General features: G+C 44.6%; 1 protein-coding gene across 1 annotated transcript in view; it reads left to right on the forward strand.

Annotated features, from left to right (window-relative positions):
- LOC119448929 (iroquois-class homeodomain protein IRX-4) overlaps positions 1–17,475 on the forward strand; it is a 105,751-nt gene extending 88,276 nt beyond the window's left edge. The window contains exons 6-8 of the mRNA XM_049670503.1: positions 3,492–4,493; positions 9,059–9,158; positions 15,260–17,475. Coding sequence (XP_049526460.1) covers positions 3,492–4,493; positions 9,059–9,158; positions 15,260–15,278 — 1,121 coding nt within the window. The 3' untranslated portion in view covers positions 15,279–17,475. The remainder of the gene's footprint in view (positions 1–3,491; positions 4,494–9,058; positions 9,159–15,259) is intronic.
- The last annotated feature ends 892 nt before the right edge of the window (positions 17,476–18,367 follow it).

Here is an 18,367-nt window from a genome sequence, read left to right on the forward strand (position 1 = left end):
CCGATCTCAACGCCGAGAGGCTGACTGAAGTAGCCACTTCGGATGACCAACGGTACCTCGCGAAAATCCGGCGTCGTCGTCAGCGGCGTGACTGAGCGATGTTACCAAAAATGGCCGACGGCACAAAAAGTAAGAACACGTCGAAAATGCTCGGATTGACGTCAAATTTCTCAGGGAGGTTCCTGTAAAGAAAGTAAATTTATGGCTTTGAAAAGAAAATTTGGTACATATCGGTCTGCGTGGGAGTCGAACCCGGGCCTCCAGGGTCACGCTTCCCCGATGCCACGGCGGCTCCGTGGTTCTGGCTGACTGAAGGTGTGCCTAGTGCGTGCGTCATTGCACACGCCACGTCGCAGCCATCTGATTGACTAAAGGTGTGCCCTATTGCGTGCGTCATTGGGCACATGACGACGCATTCAATGAAGAGGAGGTGGCTACATGTCTTGAGTGTATAAAATAAGCGTGCTGCCTCCCGCGCGTCACTTGCTCTTCGGATTTCATCGGGGATGTGTCTACTGCGATGGACTGTGGACGCCACGTCATGAGTGTATAAAATTAGCCGGTCTTTGGCCAACGTATACGCATACAAACACACCGAATCAGCAGAAAGAGCTTTAATGCATGTAGAACACATCAATCGTAAACATTTCACTAAAGGGACTATAATGCTTTCGCATTCCCACACGTAACCTGTCGTATGTGTCTCTGCCGAATTTTTATTTCTCTCTCTTTATCCATGCGGAAAAACGATCGTCTGTATCGGATCCCGCTCCACTTCATCCAGGAAAATAGCTTTCCTCTTTTCATTTAATTTACAATCAGAATCAGAATCAGAATCAGTTTATTCAATACAAAAACGGGGTTAATTACATGGTAAGTATATACAGAAGGAGGTCCCGTAGTTAAAAACTGAAATGGAAGGCGTAGCTTGGCAATAAAACAAAAAAAGTTGTAAAAGGCAAACAGGAGTAAATGACTTCGCTCATTCGCTCATTGTGGCACAATGTAGAGCACAGCGTCATCGGATGCTCAAAATTTAACCAGCCTCGAGAAACAGTCATAGTCGTCTTGGCGTCTTAAATAGGCATCCCTTATTTATAAAAAGGCGCTTGGACCCTGGTGCGGCCCCTTTACACAATGAAGCCGTGAAAGACTTGTGGGATTTTCTTGCCAACAGTGACCTGATAGTCCATTGTGAATAATGCTGGTATACAATATTTACCGAGCATTTTTTATCACACTTCAACGATTATTCTCGCATCAGTGGCATTTTGTGTGCTTTGTGCGGTGTGAAGTTTACTCCGTCAATTTAACACCCTGGCGCCTGTTTCGTGTCAGTGTTGTTGTTATGTTTTTATGCTTTGTTGTGAACATAACTACAGTATGATGTGTAGAGCCTGCTCATGCTGTTCACTGGTCATGCGCTGGCTCTGCATTACACATATATATTTATTTACACCATTGTGTTATGTTTCCAGAATACAGCGGACGTTTCTTACCTTTATTCTATTTTGCGTATGTAAAATTGTTCAATAATTTTGTATGTTATTGCGATAGCAATTAAATGGACACTCCAGGTGCATTTCTGCCGTCACCGTGATGTTTAGTATAAAGTCCAAGGGCGATAACATCGACGCCGCGCGCCGTATGCTGTATGTGCGAGTAAAAGCATGCGAGGGTGAGCCGAAATCTCGCGCGCGCAAGGCAGGAAAGCGGGGAGGAAGCGCGCCATCTTTTGTCGCACGCAAGGCACCGGGAGGAGGGGAGAGAGGGAGGGGGGAGTACGTTCTACTGCGGCGGCGGCTGCCTATGGCGCGGGCCCTATCTTGAACGCGATCTGCGATGGGGACAGAGTGCGCCGAGTGCTGATAGCTTCGTGTGCGCTCTGTTATGGCCGCTTAGTTCGAGTTGAAGCAAGACACAGCATGAAGTTCAATTCGCGCGCTGCTGATACCGCGCTTGTTCACTCCAGCATTTTGAGAGCGAGAGTGCGTGGTCATCGAGTGAAATGTGTTAATGTTTGCTTGTGCACGCGTGACACCAGGCTTGTTAATTTGGTTAGTAAGCGAATTTTTATAAATTTATACAGCTGATAAAGCTACTATTCTTACTTCGTAAGGATATTAATTTGCTGTCCACTAATTTGCTGTCGCAATGGATGCTTCGCCATTCGGGCGCAACTGCGACTTTTTTTTTTCTCTTGTTTAGGGATTTGTTTTACAGCGAAACATTGCTTTTAGAAGCTTTTACAAGCATCCAGTAGACCGTAGTATATGTTCATGCAATAATCTCGATTAGATTCCTATCGAAAAACTTTAGAAAACATATGAGCAACAGTTACGCTCCGAAAAAAAATAACGTCACCGGCAAACACACTCTTTTTCCTTATAAATTTATTTGTATTCAGAAAGTTCGTTTGTTATTTTGACAGTGAAACGCCTTTTCGGACTTTTTAATAAAATCTCATGGCTGAAAAATGCCAAAGTAGAGCTTTCGTCTTTTGAGGACGCCATGCAGCAGACGTTTGGCTCTTCATTGGTGCTTCCATATAAATATACTGGATGAAAGGCCAGGCCTTGCTATGAAGCTGGGTTTCAAATATCAACGATTCGAGCCATTTCAAACATGCTTTTTTGGCGCCAGCTTCAGTAAGTATTGCACTTCTATGTTTCCTGAAAGGAAATAGCCAATATTTTTCTGCATGAGCTCAACACAAAGAGGGCTTCCGAGAGAAGAAAAAAATGTTCTATTTGTATTATATCACCCCGAATATGAATGAAGTAATTCAGGTGACTGTGATATCGAGCTGAGATGTAAAAGTCCTAGATTGATGCTTTAAAGCAATTCCAAACGACTCACCAAATTTATCCATCATGCGCGTTATATAGAATGTACAAGCACTGTAACGAAGAATAAAAAAAAATTATCTGGAGGCAACCCACCAGTTAGAATGAAGCCAGCGCGTTGCTGCATGACATCGCAAACTGCGAGGTAGACCAGAATATAATTGCCGTAAACACAGCCACAATAATAAATTGTGACTTCTTGTAGTTGGCTGCGCTGCGTATATCCTAGTTAGCAACCCGACAATGTGATGTCATTGTTGATCATCTTTACTGATATGTGATGTGATTTAATTTCCCTCTTGTTGACTATATTTAAGGGCATATAATTGTTGTTATTTAAGTTCACTTAATAATACCAAGTTCACTAGGACCAATAATTATAAGTAAGTGTGTTTTGTCAATAAAAGTCTCGTGCTAAATGTACTGGTTGTTACAGTAGCGCTGCACTTATTAAACATTGTCACGGAAGACTCAAATTTTCCTCGCTGCGTCGTTCCGAGGCCTATCACGGGGATATTCCGCATTCTCCGGGATATTATTTTTAAATAAATACAGCCTTAGTGAGCATACTCTTAAAATTCATAGTCTGTGTTTCAGCTCAAGAGATCTCGTAATGAGGATTTTATTCTGTTCATTTTTTAACAGAATTACAGGACGCCGAATTGGACGCAAGAAAACCTGTCGTGGAGCGTGGTGATGCTGGTTGCCTGGATTTGCAGAGCTTGACGCCACACGGAGGCGGCCACGGGTCACTGCCGACGCCAACTTTTTCGTCCTACTCAAGCAAGAACATTCCTGTGGCGAACAATAGCAGCAACCACAGCGTTCACGACACATCTTCGGACGATGGCAGTGGAGCCATCTCACCGAGGATTCAACGTTCCTCCCTGCGTCACCACGGCGCCTATCACGATGACCGCTCATCGGGAAACTCTCTAGTCATTGTGGACCCCCTGGAAGGTTCTAGACCAAAGATATGGTCGCTGGCGCAAACTGCCACGTCAGACAGCCCACCCGGTATGCGCCGCTCACCGGCTCCACCACTCAACGATCGCTATGGTTTTCAGCAAAGACTAGTCAGTGAAGCCAACGCTGGAACGGCAGGTGCAACATCAGGCTACTACCGCGACTTACACACAGATCCGAGCTTCATGTCCACGACACAGCCCCTACATGCGCAACTGGGTCACCAAAGTTCCAAGCAGTCTACATCATGGATCAATGGCCATTCCCCGATGGCTCCATCATCAGCATCCTCAGCCGGCCACACTGACGTCCTCAACCTGACCCCCGAAGGGTCGCCGACTCCTTACGTCTTGAGCCGCCCGAGTATGGGTTGCATATCTCCCCAGCCACCTCAGACAGCGTTATCGACAGTTGGACGGAGGTTCGCCCTCACGGAGGAGAAAGAATCAGCAGCGGCACGCCACGAACAGTGCTTGGTGAAGCCGGAAGGCAGCGTGTACGAGACAAACGTGCATGACATGGCCGTCGCAGAGGGCGCGAACTTTTGCCGGAGGCAGCAGCAGGCTCTGATGACACTTCAAGGGAACTGCCTCACAGAAGCTGCCACCTCGGCAGCGCTGGCTGCTTCTCGGCTTCCAGTCCACTCCACCTACATGACTGCTGGAGATAAGATGGAAAAAGGTAAGATGTGGTCTCGGCGCAGCTACATTTCCTTTCGAGGAGTTTACTCGTTAAGTGTACCTCGTGCAAGAAACAAAGCGCGTTCGAAAATCAGACAAATCTCAGATGCATTCTACATGATACTGGCACGCCGCACCCTCACATTAAAACAGTGAAGGACACATTGCGAAACTTTAGGGACTAACTAGGGCCTGACAACTGTACCACCAGCGTTTTCTGAACACATAAGTGTTAGCTGGAGTGTTGTGTATGCAGCGTTTCTTTCTGAAGCGTGGCCTCTTGCATGCCTTCTTTAGCCATACGTGCAAATATTCGCCGCCCCCTTCCCTCCCCCCTCTTTTTTTTTCGCGCACATTCTGTTAAGCAGAGGACACAAGTGCGATACCTATACGTCAATCCATGCTAGTTGAGACAATATGAGTGCCGTCACCAATCAGACAGCAAACCTGTTGGCGCACTCCACAACTCTGTTGCCTTCGACGGACTCTCTGCCGATTTGAAGTATGCGTGTTTTCATGCATTGCAAAGCAGGCGACAAGGCGCTTGGAGAGCTGTATTTATATCGACGTCGTGAGTAAGTGTTGACGATGGAGAATATAATTCGAATCGTGATTGACCAGAGACCTAAAATAAACTGTGGGCCTTGACGTCCCGCAACCGCACAGTGGGTTATGGGGACGCGCTAGTGACGAGATCCGGACTACTTGTGGCCCCTTAAGGTTCTTTAATGTGCAGCCAAAACATGGTACACGGGCATTTTTCATTCCGTTCCTACTGGAATGTGGCCGCCGCGGCTAGGAATAAAATCGGCACCCTTGTGCTCAGCATTGGAACACCATAGGCAGTGGGCCACAACGGTGGGCTGATTGTAGAGCTACTCACTTGCCACATATTAGTTCATGTGAAAGCTGGTCTTAAGTGTACATTACTTAAGCTAACTTACTGAATTTCATACAAAATTCGAGAAAGAGAAATGGTATTCTATCGATATTTGAAAGGGTCCTGCTTAGAGTGCGAACATAGCAGTTTAATATGTATTCTCAATCAGGACACAAATTCATCACGCGCGAAACATTATTAATAACAATCATGTAAACATATAAAAACACGACACAGAGAGGGGTGTGTAACTTTCTCCACACGACGCAGTCAAATATGCACGAAGTTGTTTACTTTGCTCAGGTATCTATTAGGCAGGACCTATTTGTCGAACCAATTTTCCTGAAGCAATAAAATTTTGATTACTTTCGAAATAAACAAATAGCCTCGCAATTACAGCTGTGTCTTTCATCTGCAGTTGGACGGCCTGACGAGCAGCAAAATGTTGTGCCTCTGCCTGTGGCAGTGGCCAGCCTATTCCTTCCCACCTTTTTTCTTGGTTTGTTTCCACATACAACCTAAGAATAACAATAATATGTCGGTCATCACTCAGGCATAGTGTGTGCTTTACATTGAACCTAAGTCGGCGACGCGACTATGTTTACCGCTAAAATAGCATAACTATACTACTGAGTTGCTGAACACGGTTTTCGACCTTCTTCGCACAACGCGGTATTATCAAGATGCAAATTTTCACATTTCAACGTAGTCTGCGCTTTTTTATCTTAAATAATGCTTACAGGCGCAGAGGCATGCGTTTTTTGGTTATTTAACGCCCAGCTACGGAGCTAACATAGTTCTTACTGAAATTCAGAGAAGTAATATGGAGGTAACTTCTGCGCCAAGCTTGTTATTACATAACGCCCGGTTAGCTGTAATTTACTCCTGAATATTGTACTCGTCCTGCCGATGTTAGCATGTTATTTATAGGCCTGAAAAAAAAAAATACCCAGACATCCAAACTCACGTAGCTGTTACCTTTCCGTAAGGTAAAAGAACACCGGTTACTTTAAAATGTGAAGAAGTGCACCTTTATATAAGTTACCGTCGTGGTGGTGGTGGTGATGGTGGTTGTGGGTTTTAGCATGACGATCAAGGCCGGCGTTTAGAGCTTAATACCCACGCTCAATTTACTTTGCGCTAACAAATGGGACCAATTAAAACACGTTCATTAACGAACGTTTTTTTTTTTTTGTTCGAAATTATGTTGGCTTTCATGCAATTTTTCGGAGTCATTGCAACACGGGGTAACGACGTGGCATAGACGACCCAGTTAGAAAGCTCGCGCGTCGGAAACTCCTGGCAGGCTTCAGTCCATTTTGTACCAGCGCTTTCCCCCAAATCTGCGGACAGGCTAAAGTTTGCGAAGCGCTTGGCTGTTCCGGCTAAAAGCCTGCCTGGCGACTGTTGAGCGAGGGCGCTTTTCGAAGCCCTCTGGAGAGGCAGGATCGACCGGCGGATGTGCGCCGACACGCGCTGAGGAAGCCACGGTTGCGGAGTGATCTCCTCGGGGACCCAAACACAAACTTTGTCTCCGAGGGCAGCCTTTTTCCGGCAGGCAGTTTTCCCCGGCACACTCAATTAAGGCGTCAAGCAGGTTAGCCGGAAAACCATACGCCGGTGGGGGAAAGCGAGACAGTGAAGGCGGACCAACCGAGCGCGGGCGGCAAAAACACGCGCCGCCACCGGCTTTTTCGCGAGCGCGTGGTGGCGCGAGAGCTTCATTTAAATATTCAGAAGGAGCCCTCTGATGGGGCTCCATTAATGGGGGCGGAGCCTGCAAATTAACGTCGGCTGGCTTCCCCCCTTTCTTGCCACCGTGCGCCGCTGCTGTTCTCTCGGGGACCCTCACCACGCGCATCGCGCCGAGTCCTACTGGCGCGCCGCTATTCAAGACCGCTGCGCTGGGGAGAGGGCTGCTCATAAGCGTGACTGACATCAAAGGAGGGATACGGCTTTTATGCGCCTAATGACAGCGAAGAGAAATGCTACGCCGCGCCAACCCCAAAGCATCAATTAGGGTCGCCTTGCAGGCACGCCGCGTTCAAACTCTTTCAACGGGCTTTCATTACGCAAGCTATACGCCGCAAACGCAGTCCCGAGTTGGGCTGGTCAGGTCACTTGGCCCGGCAGCTCTATCGCGACCGACTCGGGTCGCGTATTCGAGGATCATTGCAGGCACACGAATGTGTTCTTGTACACCTTGTGGCCGTCTTGGCTTGTGCATGGTGGCAGTTTCAGCGCACGCTTTCACTGACTTGGTGGTTTTGTTAATTTAAACCGGTCTAAGGGCTACATATTGTCGGCAAGAACTTACTGCATGTATAGTGCTGCAGTGCCTTGCAGCAAATTTACAGGCGTATAATCATCATTTGGAATCAGTAGGAGATATTCAAGATGCGAAAGGTTCAGCGTCGTGCCTTTCGTATCTCGCTGTTACGCACTTCACAGTCACCGGTGTGTGCCACATTCGACGAAAAGCTCCCAGCTATATAGCAGTCTGCGTCATGTACTGCGGCACGTTTGAATGTTGCGGCACAACTGCTTCGATGCTTTGTGGAGAGATATTACGGTAGCTTTTACTTTGCTTTCAATCGCTAAAGAAAGAGAGACGCAGCTTTAGTGGAAAACTGAGTTTACTCTTTGCTGCCAGCAGCTCCAACTTCTCTGCTTTGCTGATAGGGATTTTCTTCGAAGCTGAACTTATTAAGTCTAGAAATTTTATGCAAAAATTACGAAACAAAACTTTTCTTTGGCAAAGAAAAACATTAAGGCATACATTTTTTTAATGTTGAACTCGAGGTGCTAATTACGTGGCTATGACTTGTACGCTTTGTCTGGGAATTTACAAAGGTAGCCTTTCGAGCCTTCTACCACAGTTATTAGGACACATATGAAGGCATACCTGAAGGCAACTCTCGAAGGCAAATAACACTTAACAGACTGCAACTCGAGTGGACATATTACGGGTTGTTCACATGCTTGAAGCATGTCTGCAAAAGCGGTGCTCATCTAGTGCCTCATCCCGTGTGATTTTCTGCTCACATGTAGTGGCTGAAAACTGTGGAAGAAAGAAAAGGTCATTGCCTTCTCAAATCACTTGGTCAGTGATCCCAAGATATCTAAAGTCTAAATATATGTGTTTGTCCTTGCGTTTCACCAACCAATGTCCACCCGCCTAGCGCGCACATGCCTGCTGCAGTGTTACGCCAACCGTTCCTCCTCGCAACGCATGTTGCCTGCAGGCTCACCTCTAATATCTAAAGTTTGTTGGTGTTGCGCCGCTTTGCCCTTATGTCTTCCCTGTTACTTCAGCCTTTGATAAATCATGCAAAATATGTGCCACGAAGGCATAGTCACAAGCTTAACTGTTACAAACATTTCAAGTGGCGTGGACGATATTCACGCACAGTGTACTCGTTTTTGGTAACTGAGGTAACGAATTTCGCTGACGCGTGAATTCACCTTCTGGGCCAGTTTTCGGTGTACATGAGCCCGCAAATGGCCTGCAAGTACTGTAACTACATTAACGATTCCTCGCACATACGGATTTCCGCTAAACATTGTAGGGGAAGGAGGGCAAGTGAGAATCATGATACTTGTTTTTGCAATATCTTCTTTCTTTCTTTTACGGAGGAATGTAACGAGAGAAAATAACTATTTTTCATGTGCTTGTGCCCTGACAGGTAAAGTTGGATCTCCGCACTTGCAAACTTCAGGCATTGGTGGCGGAAATTCAAGCTCCTGCATGTCCAACAGCACAGCGTTCAAGCCTGTTTCTAAGAGGTAAGCAAGCAAGTTCTGCTTTTGTGAAGTGAGCATCAAGTAAAAAAGAGACTAAAAGAAAAACAAACAAAAGGATAGAAGTAAAACGAGGCGTATATTCCAAAACAAAGATAGACTTTCCACGCATTGCGTGATATCAGGGTCCTTTAAAACTTTTTGTATCGCTTAATACTTTTTGGATTGTTTAATGCTTTTTATATTGCATAATACTTTTTCTATAACTAAGCTTCCACTAGCTGCACCACTGCAGACAAGAAGGCTACGATCCACGCCGGTATCGGCTTGCTTTGGCAGTTTGTATTGTAACGACTCGTTCACATGGTCTCGCAGTCATATTTTAGTTACTTCGCATTCTTGTATTCCCCTCACATGCGTGGAACAAATATTTGAACAAAGCTCCGCGGTGAAATTATAGCTTACAAAGCACTTCAGTGACGAAAGGATGCTTTCTCGTGACTATGTATTGGCGGTATAAAGGAATTTCCGTAGATGTAGACGAATACACGCAAAGTGCCTCGAGCGGCCAGTCGCGCGGCAATTTTGCTTGTATTCGCGTGCTTCTTTCACGCTCGGAAAAACACTTTTATGTCGCACGTATTGAGCAACAGAAAGCTGTATCGGGAGTTTTTCATGTTGCTCTGCAATTTTCTCATTGACACTTTGCATCTAATTGTCAAAATTGAGGTGTTGATTAAGTAATTAAGTCTATAATTACCTAATTAGGCCGAATGTAAAAAATAATATGTATCTGCAAGTATCTCCAAGCGACGGCAAACAACATTATCTTGGTTCTGTCCAGCGGCGTAGCATTTGCATATTTTTAATGTTTCGCCCAACTACCCTGTATGCTCCATCGCTGTCCAGCATATGCACGTGAGAGATGGGTCAGTAATTGTACGAGAAAAAGGAAACACTTTTTTTGTAATGGGAAATATTTTTCCCATCTTCTATTTTAGTTGTTACACTCCAGGTTATAAGGACTGCCGAAAACATGTAGCACTAAAGCAATACAAATAGACACTACAAAATGTATCGCACTCTTCGTTATTTTAGAATTAATACCATCGACATCGGCAAATGAAGTTAGTTTACAGGTAGATCACGATGCGGTATTAGACGGTTATTCAAAGAAATCACGTGTGGCTCATACCCGCGTTGGACATGTGGGTATGAGCCGCCGAGAGCTGGATGGGGAGAGACCTCACAGGATCCTGACGCTGCCGTGCAGTGTGCCGCGGCTATGAACGATTGGCTCATACGCTAGTCTATGACGATGGGGTGGACTTGACGCAGCAAACGCACTACTTGGCCATCTCGCCAGGCGAAAGCAAGACGCCGGTGTCCTTGCTCTTTGACGAACATGTCGAAGACGCTCAATATAATCAATAATGATAATATATAAATTCACTATAGCAATATTCACTATAGCATACCCACGATAGTCACAGCTTCGCTGGATTCCATCTTCACAGTATTGGAAGGGCTCTGAATTTTTATTTTTATTTTTAGGGGCTTGAATCATTCACTGAACTTTGGTGATCCTGACCGGTTAGTAACCGTGAGGGTGGGAATGTAGGATTGGGTTAGCGGTTTGACTTTTCTAGCGTGTAGCGTTGAACTTAAGGGCTGTCTTTTCAGTCAGGAACTAGTCGCAGAAAGCAACTAGTTCGTTATTAATATGCTTCTAATTACCTTTATTGCAAAATGCTATCGTTTTTGGATTACTTCTTTTGTAGTTCTGGCAGCTAGCAATCATAAGTGACCAGAATAACTACGAGATCACTCAATGCAGTTAGGCGCATGAGCGAAGAAACGTTATAAGGATGGGAAGTTATAAACAAGCCTAAATTGTAAGAGGTACGACCTACGTGGCGCGTCACTGTAGTTACATTTTAGCTACAAAATTACACATTTTGTTTTACTGTGCGTAAAGCCAAATCGGTCAGTTTAATACCTGGGAAGCTGAAATTATCAAGCAGCAGCAGCTGAACGTAATGAGGTCTTGCGGTGGTTTAGTGAAGCGCGTTGGTAAATGAGTCGAAATCACGATATGAGCGTGAGGTTGACTATGATAATAAGTTCCTGTGATAACAAGTGGGCAGAATTTGTACTTCAGCAATAATATAGCCCGACCCCTCACCTCTATCCGTGGGGGCGACGTCATGGATGCATGCGTGAAAACAAATCAATTTATGGAATGTGTGTGCCTTTCTTGCGAAATATGCTCTGGCAAGCTCACTAATTTTGTTTGCAGTTTTCCTTTTTAACCTATAAGAAATTTCGCGCACTAATGTAACGCATGGTAGTGAAATACATTTCAGCAAAAAGGTATATTTTTATTGTTTTGTTCGATATTATTTTAAACGCACAGCAGGCTAAGCCCTCAAGGAAGCTATCATTTTCCACTGTTTTGAAGCAACAGCCGCTGATTACGATGGTTTGAATCTGTTGCTTCCCGCTGTGTAGCAGCAGAATGTATATATTTGCAACTTTAAAAAATTATGATGTTTTACCTGCCAAAACCAGAATATGAGTATGAGACACACCGTAGGGGGGGGGGGGGGGGGGGGGGCTCCTAATTAGTTTGGATCACCTGAGGTTCTGTAGCGTGCACCCAATGCATGTAGGATACATGGGTGTTCTTTCATTTCGCCCCCGTTGAAATGCGGCCGTCGCGGCCGGGATTTCCACCCGCGACCTTTGCAGTACAACGCCAAAGCCACTACGCCACCACGGCGAGTTATTTGCAACTTCAGTTTCAGTGATTCCTTATATCCTCTCTCTCTCTCTCTCTCTCTCTCTCTCTCAATTTTAGTTATAGCTTACTCAGGTAACTCAGTGGTGTACACTTGTTTTGGAATATGCAGGAGAAGGTCTTCGAGTGTAGAGATATCCGTAAAACGTCCTGTCCGTAAAAGAATGGTGTAGTGCATTTTAAAAGCAGTAAAGAAAAAATACTACAAACTTGGAGTAGAGACTAGCATTGGAAGTGTACATTGTTACAGCAGCAAACCGAACGGCAGTTAAAAAGAGGAGTCAACAGCGGTTGACATCGATGAAAGACGAGGTCTTATTGGGCCCATTAGTGTACCATGTGGTTTTGTTGTTTACACTGCACCACCCTCGGAATCTGTCCACATTTTTAGACTCCACTATCTCCGAGGTTGGCCTATATTTTTCGTAAAGCCACACATAAGGTTCCGGTTTTAGGTGCGCAGAGTTTTAACGAGCGCATCTGAGCTTTAATTTAGGCCTTTGAGCACTAATTAGGCATTATTACTGCCCCGTACATAGCTCTGCGTTAACTTGGTACGTGTATTTCGTTACAAGCTTCATTTTGGTGGCTTTTTTGTTCTCCTACGTGCACTATATAGAAAGCCTCAAATTGCCTTATTTGCTCAGAAGTGTGCAGTGTGTTTTCCGTAATTGGGTTGTATGATAGAGAAGAGGAAATTTTATGGGCGGCGAATTTGGTATGATTTGCGTTAACGAGAGGTCGGGCTTACAATAAATGTTTGCAGGAGGAAGATTGTTAAGGGCCCCGAACAAGGTGATCTTAAGATTACATTTTACAAAGTTATTAAGTGGTAATAATATGCGGTTATGAATGATCCCAGAGGCATTACTGCGGAAAGGGCTAAATTTAAAGATTCTAATGGATTGGTTTTGTAAACGTTGTAGCGGTTTTAAATGCGTCTGACATGCACTGCCCCTTGTTGTTAGCAGTAATTTATGTGGCTTTGGATAAATACATTGTCGATGTAAGAAAAGTTGATGCGTTGAAATACAGTCGGGTGTTGAGTAATATTCCGATACAGAGGGCTAACTTACGTTTTAAGTTATCAGTATGCTTTGCGTATTTTGAGTTCGAGTCCAATGTTACTTCCAGAAATGCGCAATCAGAAACAGCATGAATGACATGGTGCTTGAAATGAATTAATGGATTGGATGGCGGAGACTTTTGAATGGTATGGTACAGCATGAATGACATTTTAGAAGGGTTAATGTCGTGAGAGGTAAATCGACACACGTTTAAAGCATTCTGTAAATCAGTGTTTCATTTAGTAGCCATAGAATAGATATACCAGTCGGTATAGCAAGGATTGTGGTGTCATCTACGTATAAGAAAGGTTAGGTTTGAGTAAGAATAAAGTAAGAATAACAAGAGGGCCAACTATTGGAGCATCGAGGCACTACTTTGTTAGTTGTAATTAATTCAGAAAGTGTTGAATTAATGTAGACGGCTCGTTGCCTGTTAGCTAAATAGCTTTGGATAAGTGATGAGGCAGGGCCAACAACTCCCGTTGCCGACAGTTTAGCTAATAAGACCATTTGACTGATCGAGTCGATTGCTTTTGAAAAGTCGACGAAAAAATATTCATCATACTTGCCTTCGTTGATAGCACATTTCATTTTATTGGTAAAACAAAGTAAGGCAAGTTCAGTAGAGTATCCCTTCCGGAAACCAAATTGATTGGAGAGGTATTTGTTTTGGCGCTTCTCAGTGCACCTTTCTATTATTACAGTGAAGCTGTATATGGCTAGGCGAAACCAAAATCTGTCCGCCCAAAGTGCGCAGAAACTATTATCCTTGAGCGTCGTCGTCTTCTTCCACAGCTGGCTCGTTGACGCCCCTCGGCGCAACCGCGCGAACGCGCTCGTGCCACTGCTGACGCGTTCGTCGTCGTCATCATCTTCCACAGCTGGCTCCGTTGTCACTCATCATTCCAGCGCAGAATTTCATTTCTGTCGTCGTAATGGGGAGGCCGCGTTTACGGGGTATGAGCCATTGCTTAAGGGGGTATGAGCCATTCATTGTCTTACGTGACGGACAGATTTCATTTTGAAGCAATTTAATTTTGAACAATCGCAAGCGGCAATGCGACAACGGCGGACTGCGAGCATACTGTCAGTGACGTCGTTCTCTCCGTTGCAGCCGAACGTGTGTGTAACCTCATTAAAAAACACAAAGACGTAACCAGTAATTCAGAAAGACTTTAATGAACCATCGGGATTAACCCAGTGATAAACACTGGAGCCGCACGTTTCAGCTTCGCTGGTTGCCATCTGTACGGAGTGCTTGGGCGGTTCTTTTGCTTATTTAAAGAAAATGTCAGTGCCATTAGGCGATAATTCACAATACTACTATGGTCCCCATTTTTAAATGCCTTAATAATTCTAGCTGTATTAAGTTGCGCCGAGAATATTCAAGTAATAAACATTGTATTTATTATGTGAAACAAAGGCGCACTGATATGATGAGCTGTTAGTTTTATATTGACTGAATGGATATCATCCAGACAGGGGCTGGTTATACCTTCAAATGCTGTATGTTCAGCTGTTGTTCAGAGTGGTGGCGGACTTGGTGGGGCCCTCCACGTGCGTGCGCAAATTCACCGCGTCTTTCCTTCGCCCCCCCCCCCCCCTTTTCTAATCTTTTTATTTCCCCTTTCCCGTCCCCCAGTGCAGGGTATACCCAACCAGACATTCTTCTCGTTAACATGCTTGCCGTCTTTCTTTCTTTCTTTCCTCCTTCTCCTCCTGTCCAACCTTACTCTTAGTATGCAGTGTGGGTGTCTCGTGAAACGTTTTGATAATTCCTATGTTTGCGATCTATTTGTTCACTGATGTAGCGCGTTTTTTATGTGTTTTTAGCTACGATTTTCGGATAGCAGGTTCTTCAGTAGCCAAACTCCCCCTCATGCCACAGATAATAAATAACAACAGAGAACCCTGCGTACTTCGCCAAGGGAATCGCGATGTTGGACTGTTGATAAAACAAGTCTCGCAGCTAAGCCAAATCCTAGAAAAGATGTCATGGGTGCTCCTTGGGCGGTACGCAAAGAAAATAATCGGCCAGGGATCTTCATCCGACCAAATAAGACTGTAATGGGCACTTAGTTCCCTTGAACTTGCTGGGTGAGTTGGTATCCTTGTTTTGAGGCAAGCAGCGAAAAATAACACTGCTCTTTTTTCTGACTGCCTCTCCTTTCTGTCGCGTTATGCCTTAAGAGTAGCACCATCGATGTAAATAAAGGTTACCTCCGTCTGCTTCGCCGCTGTAAACAGTGTGCTCAAAGAAATGTTTTCTTTCTTTGCAGTGACGTCAAGTCCATCTGACAAGAAGAAAGTGGTACGGGCAGCACCTTTTGGCTTCAAGATGAGTTCAAGACGACCGTTCCGCAGGAGAGCTTCTAGAAGCAACGTACGCAACGTAGCGCCACCATCATTTAGACGCTCCTCCTGATGGCCCCTGTGTGTTTGCAGTGAAAGAGAGCGGGTGCTGCGCAGATAGTGCTCCGATAGAAAAACTTCGGCTGACTTGTGCTGTGAACTTACGCCACCGCTTGCTCGAAGTTCTGTGGGACAGTGCGCAAAAACAGTCCGTGCAACACCTGAGGGTCGTAGTGCTTCCCATCGGCTCATCGTCGAAGGTGGCAACTGTTTATTTGTTTCTTTTCACCGGGCCCGTCCCGGCAACACATCATGTTCATCCAGGCAGAAGAACGGGGCTTTTCGACTACTCGAGATGCCACGCAACTTCTAGCTCCGCTGGCAGCAGTGAAACACCCTTCTAGTGCACGAACTCGATACAAGAACGCGCTGGAGACGTAGCAAGGACAGCTCTGTTCGGCATTCTACATGCACTGACAGTCCTTGATGAACGTTTAGCGCTGACTTGAGACAAGTGTGATACAACGCCTGCTTGAATTTCATTCGAACTCTCGTGAGCGTCTCTATATTATTTTTAATTTTGTTTGTATCTTCGCTGTTTCGATTCACAACACGTCACTCTCAGCAGGTTGATTGTGACAGCGGCGGAACTTTGCACGAGAATCCGTGGAATAGCCATTTTTGTTTTATTTTAAGCTTCCTTCTTGGCCTCAATCCGAGTGGTTTCATAACTATATAAATGCATCACATTCAATCTGCACGCGAACAATCGACGTATGGCGATCATTGAGAAACGTATATATATAATAATAATAACGCTTTTTAAATATAACTTGTTGCTTCTGGAGTTCAAAGTTGATGTGTTTTTTGTGTAGGTTTAGCGTTTTGTACATAATATACATACTTGCAGGCTGTATTAAAACCAAATACGCTTGTGTACATACATGTATTTGAGGGATGGTTGCTGTAAACAAACGTGCTATGTACTGCACCAATGCTCTCACTTTAAGTGTTGCTTTTTATTGTTTTAACCAGATTATCGAAGGCAATTGCATTAGGGAATGATGTTTGCCCGCATATTTTCAGTAGCCCTGGTTATACGCCGGCGACGACATCTTCAAGCAGCTCTGAGAATTGTTGACGGACGCGCCTGTGTTTACCCCTCCCAGTGCACTCCCCATAAATGAAGCTTACTAAAGCTCAACACTAATGCAATCAATTTCTTCCTGCGCTGTGAACCGAAGTAATCTAAACTTGCATTGGTTGACGGTTAGCACTAGAGATGTTCCTGCTATAGAGAGTATTGATGCTGAAAACCAAGAGACATTGCGGCACATCACTAACATATAGTTTTCGTTAGTGAGGCTTTAGTTTGCATGTCGTACCTAAGAATGATCGCTGAGATATCAGAGTTATTGTCTTTACTGCCACTTTTGTGCAATTTCTTTTGTTTTAGTCTTCCTGAAGTACAACACGGCACGCAGAAGATAGTCACATAGTTCAGGTATAATTTGTTGAATACTGTTTTCAGGTCTCTTTTTAACGCAAAGAAACTTATACGTGTTACAGTGGCTACGTTTACGGTGTTAGATTTTTTTTCTTCAAAGAAATCGGGTCATGAGGCCTCGCGGTTTTCATGAGATGGTTGCATAGGACAAGACACCAGAAAGCATGAAGGCACTTCGAGGTTCGCAGCAATGAAGTAACCTTCTGAACGGTTTCACCGCCTTGCAGCGGCAAGTGCCCTCTGCAGACGTAACGACAGTTAGCACCACAAAAATATTTATCGCGAGGCTTCAAAGGCCCCTCAAAGATACGCGTCTAGGCAAACTCAGCATCAAGGCTCAATGAAAGTCTAGTTCACTGGAGTAATCACCGCATCTATTGAAACCATAAACAAACCATGCGAATTTCGCCTTATTCCGTTCCTCAACCATTGCCTTGTCTCCTGTAAAACTGTCGCTTTCTCTGCGGTTTCCTAGTCACGAGAGACCCATGCTTCGATTTCAGGCCTTCACCGCAACCAGCCTCAGTGCTGGTTTTACAGTGATGGTGAAACAGCGGCCGATGCTCACCTGTAGAAGGCAGACGGTGTGAAATTTGCGATAGTAAATAAACACAGAAATAAATTACTCTTAAGAGACCTCATGGGGCTCTGGCGTGTGTTTCATATGCATGACATATACCACGAGGGGCTGTCACCGAACTGTACGCAATGCAGCGAAGCAGTCGGTAACGCTCAGTGGTATACAATATGTTAATGCATGAAGAATTCGTAACTCCTGCACGTTTTGTGCAGCACATTGTGTGGTTGAAAGTCGCGAGAAGATGATCCCGCCACTACTGCACTACAGCAGCTCTAGCGTTTATATGTATACATTTCTGGTCAAAGCACATTTATTTAACCTTTTTATGTTCATAATATTTTCTTGTCATAGATGCAGCAGCTTCGTCCATTAATTTAAGATAACTTTGTGTTCATGTTGAAACCATGCTCTGTATGCCGCATCGAGATATTACTTTCAAAGCATTTTAGTACCTAAATAGAAAAGCAATAACCTCGACTAAACTGTCCGCAATTAGTCATTGTTAGGAGCCACTGAGACTAGCTCTCGCTAATATACGTGGCCTTTAAGCATTACTACACTGCGGCAAGAAGTACGTTTAAAAGTCAAAATTCACACTATATCTCGTCATTTAAGAAGATTTATCACATCATAGCGCGCAATCGATTCCATCTAAAACATATATTCGGAGAGAAAAAGTTAGTGGATCGGAGTTAGTGAATCGGAACGCGCAGGCGTTCTTCCACCGCAGCGTTGGAGGATATTATACTTGCACCGGCTACAGAAAGAAAATGTAACCAATTGATATTACAATTACTCCATTCAAAAATGTAGTTGATTACAGTGACTAATTACTACCCGACAAAAGTAATTGAGCAATTACTAAAAAGCAATCAATTACCCTTAGGTTACTTTCTTCTCAGCTTTTACTAACATAGCACCAATACAGCAAATATAACGATCTGGCTA

The sequence above is a fragment of the Dermacentor silvarum genome, chromosome 1, assembly GCF_013339745.2.
Source record: "Dermacentor silvarum isolate Dsil-2018 chromosome 1, BIME_Dsil_1.4, whole genome shotgun sequence".
NCBI lineage: Eukaryota > Metazoa > Arthropoda > Arachnida > Ixodida > Ixodidae > Dermacentor > Dermacentor silvarum.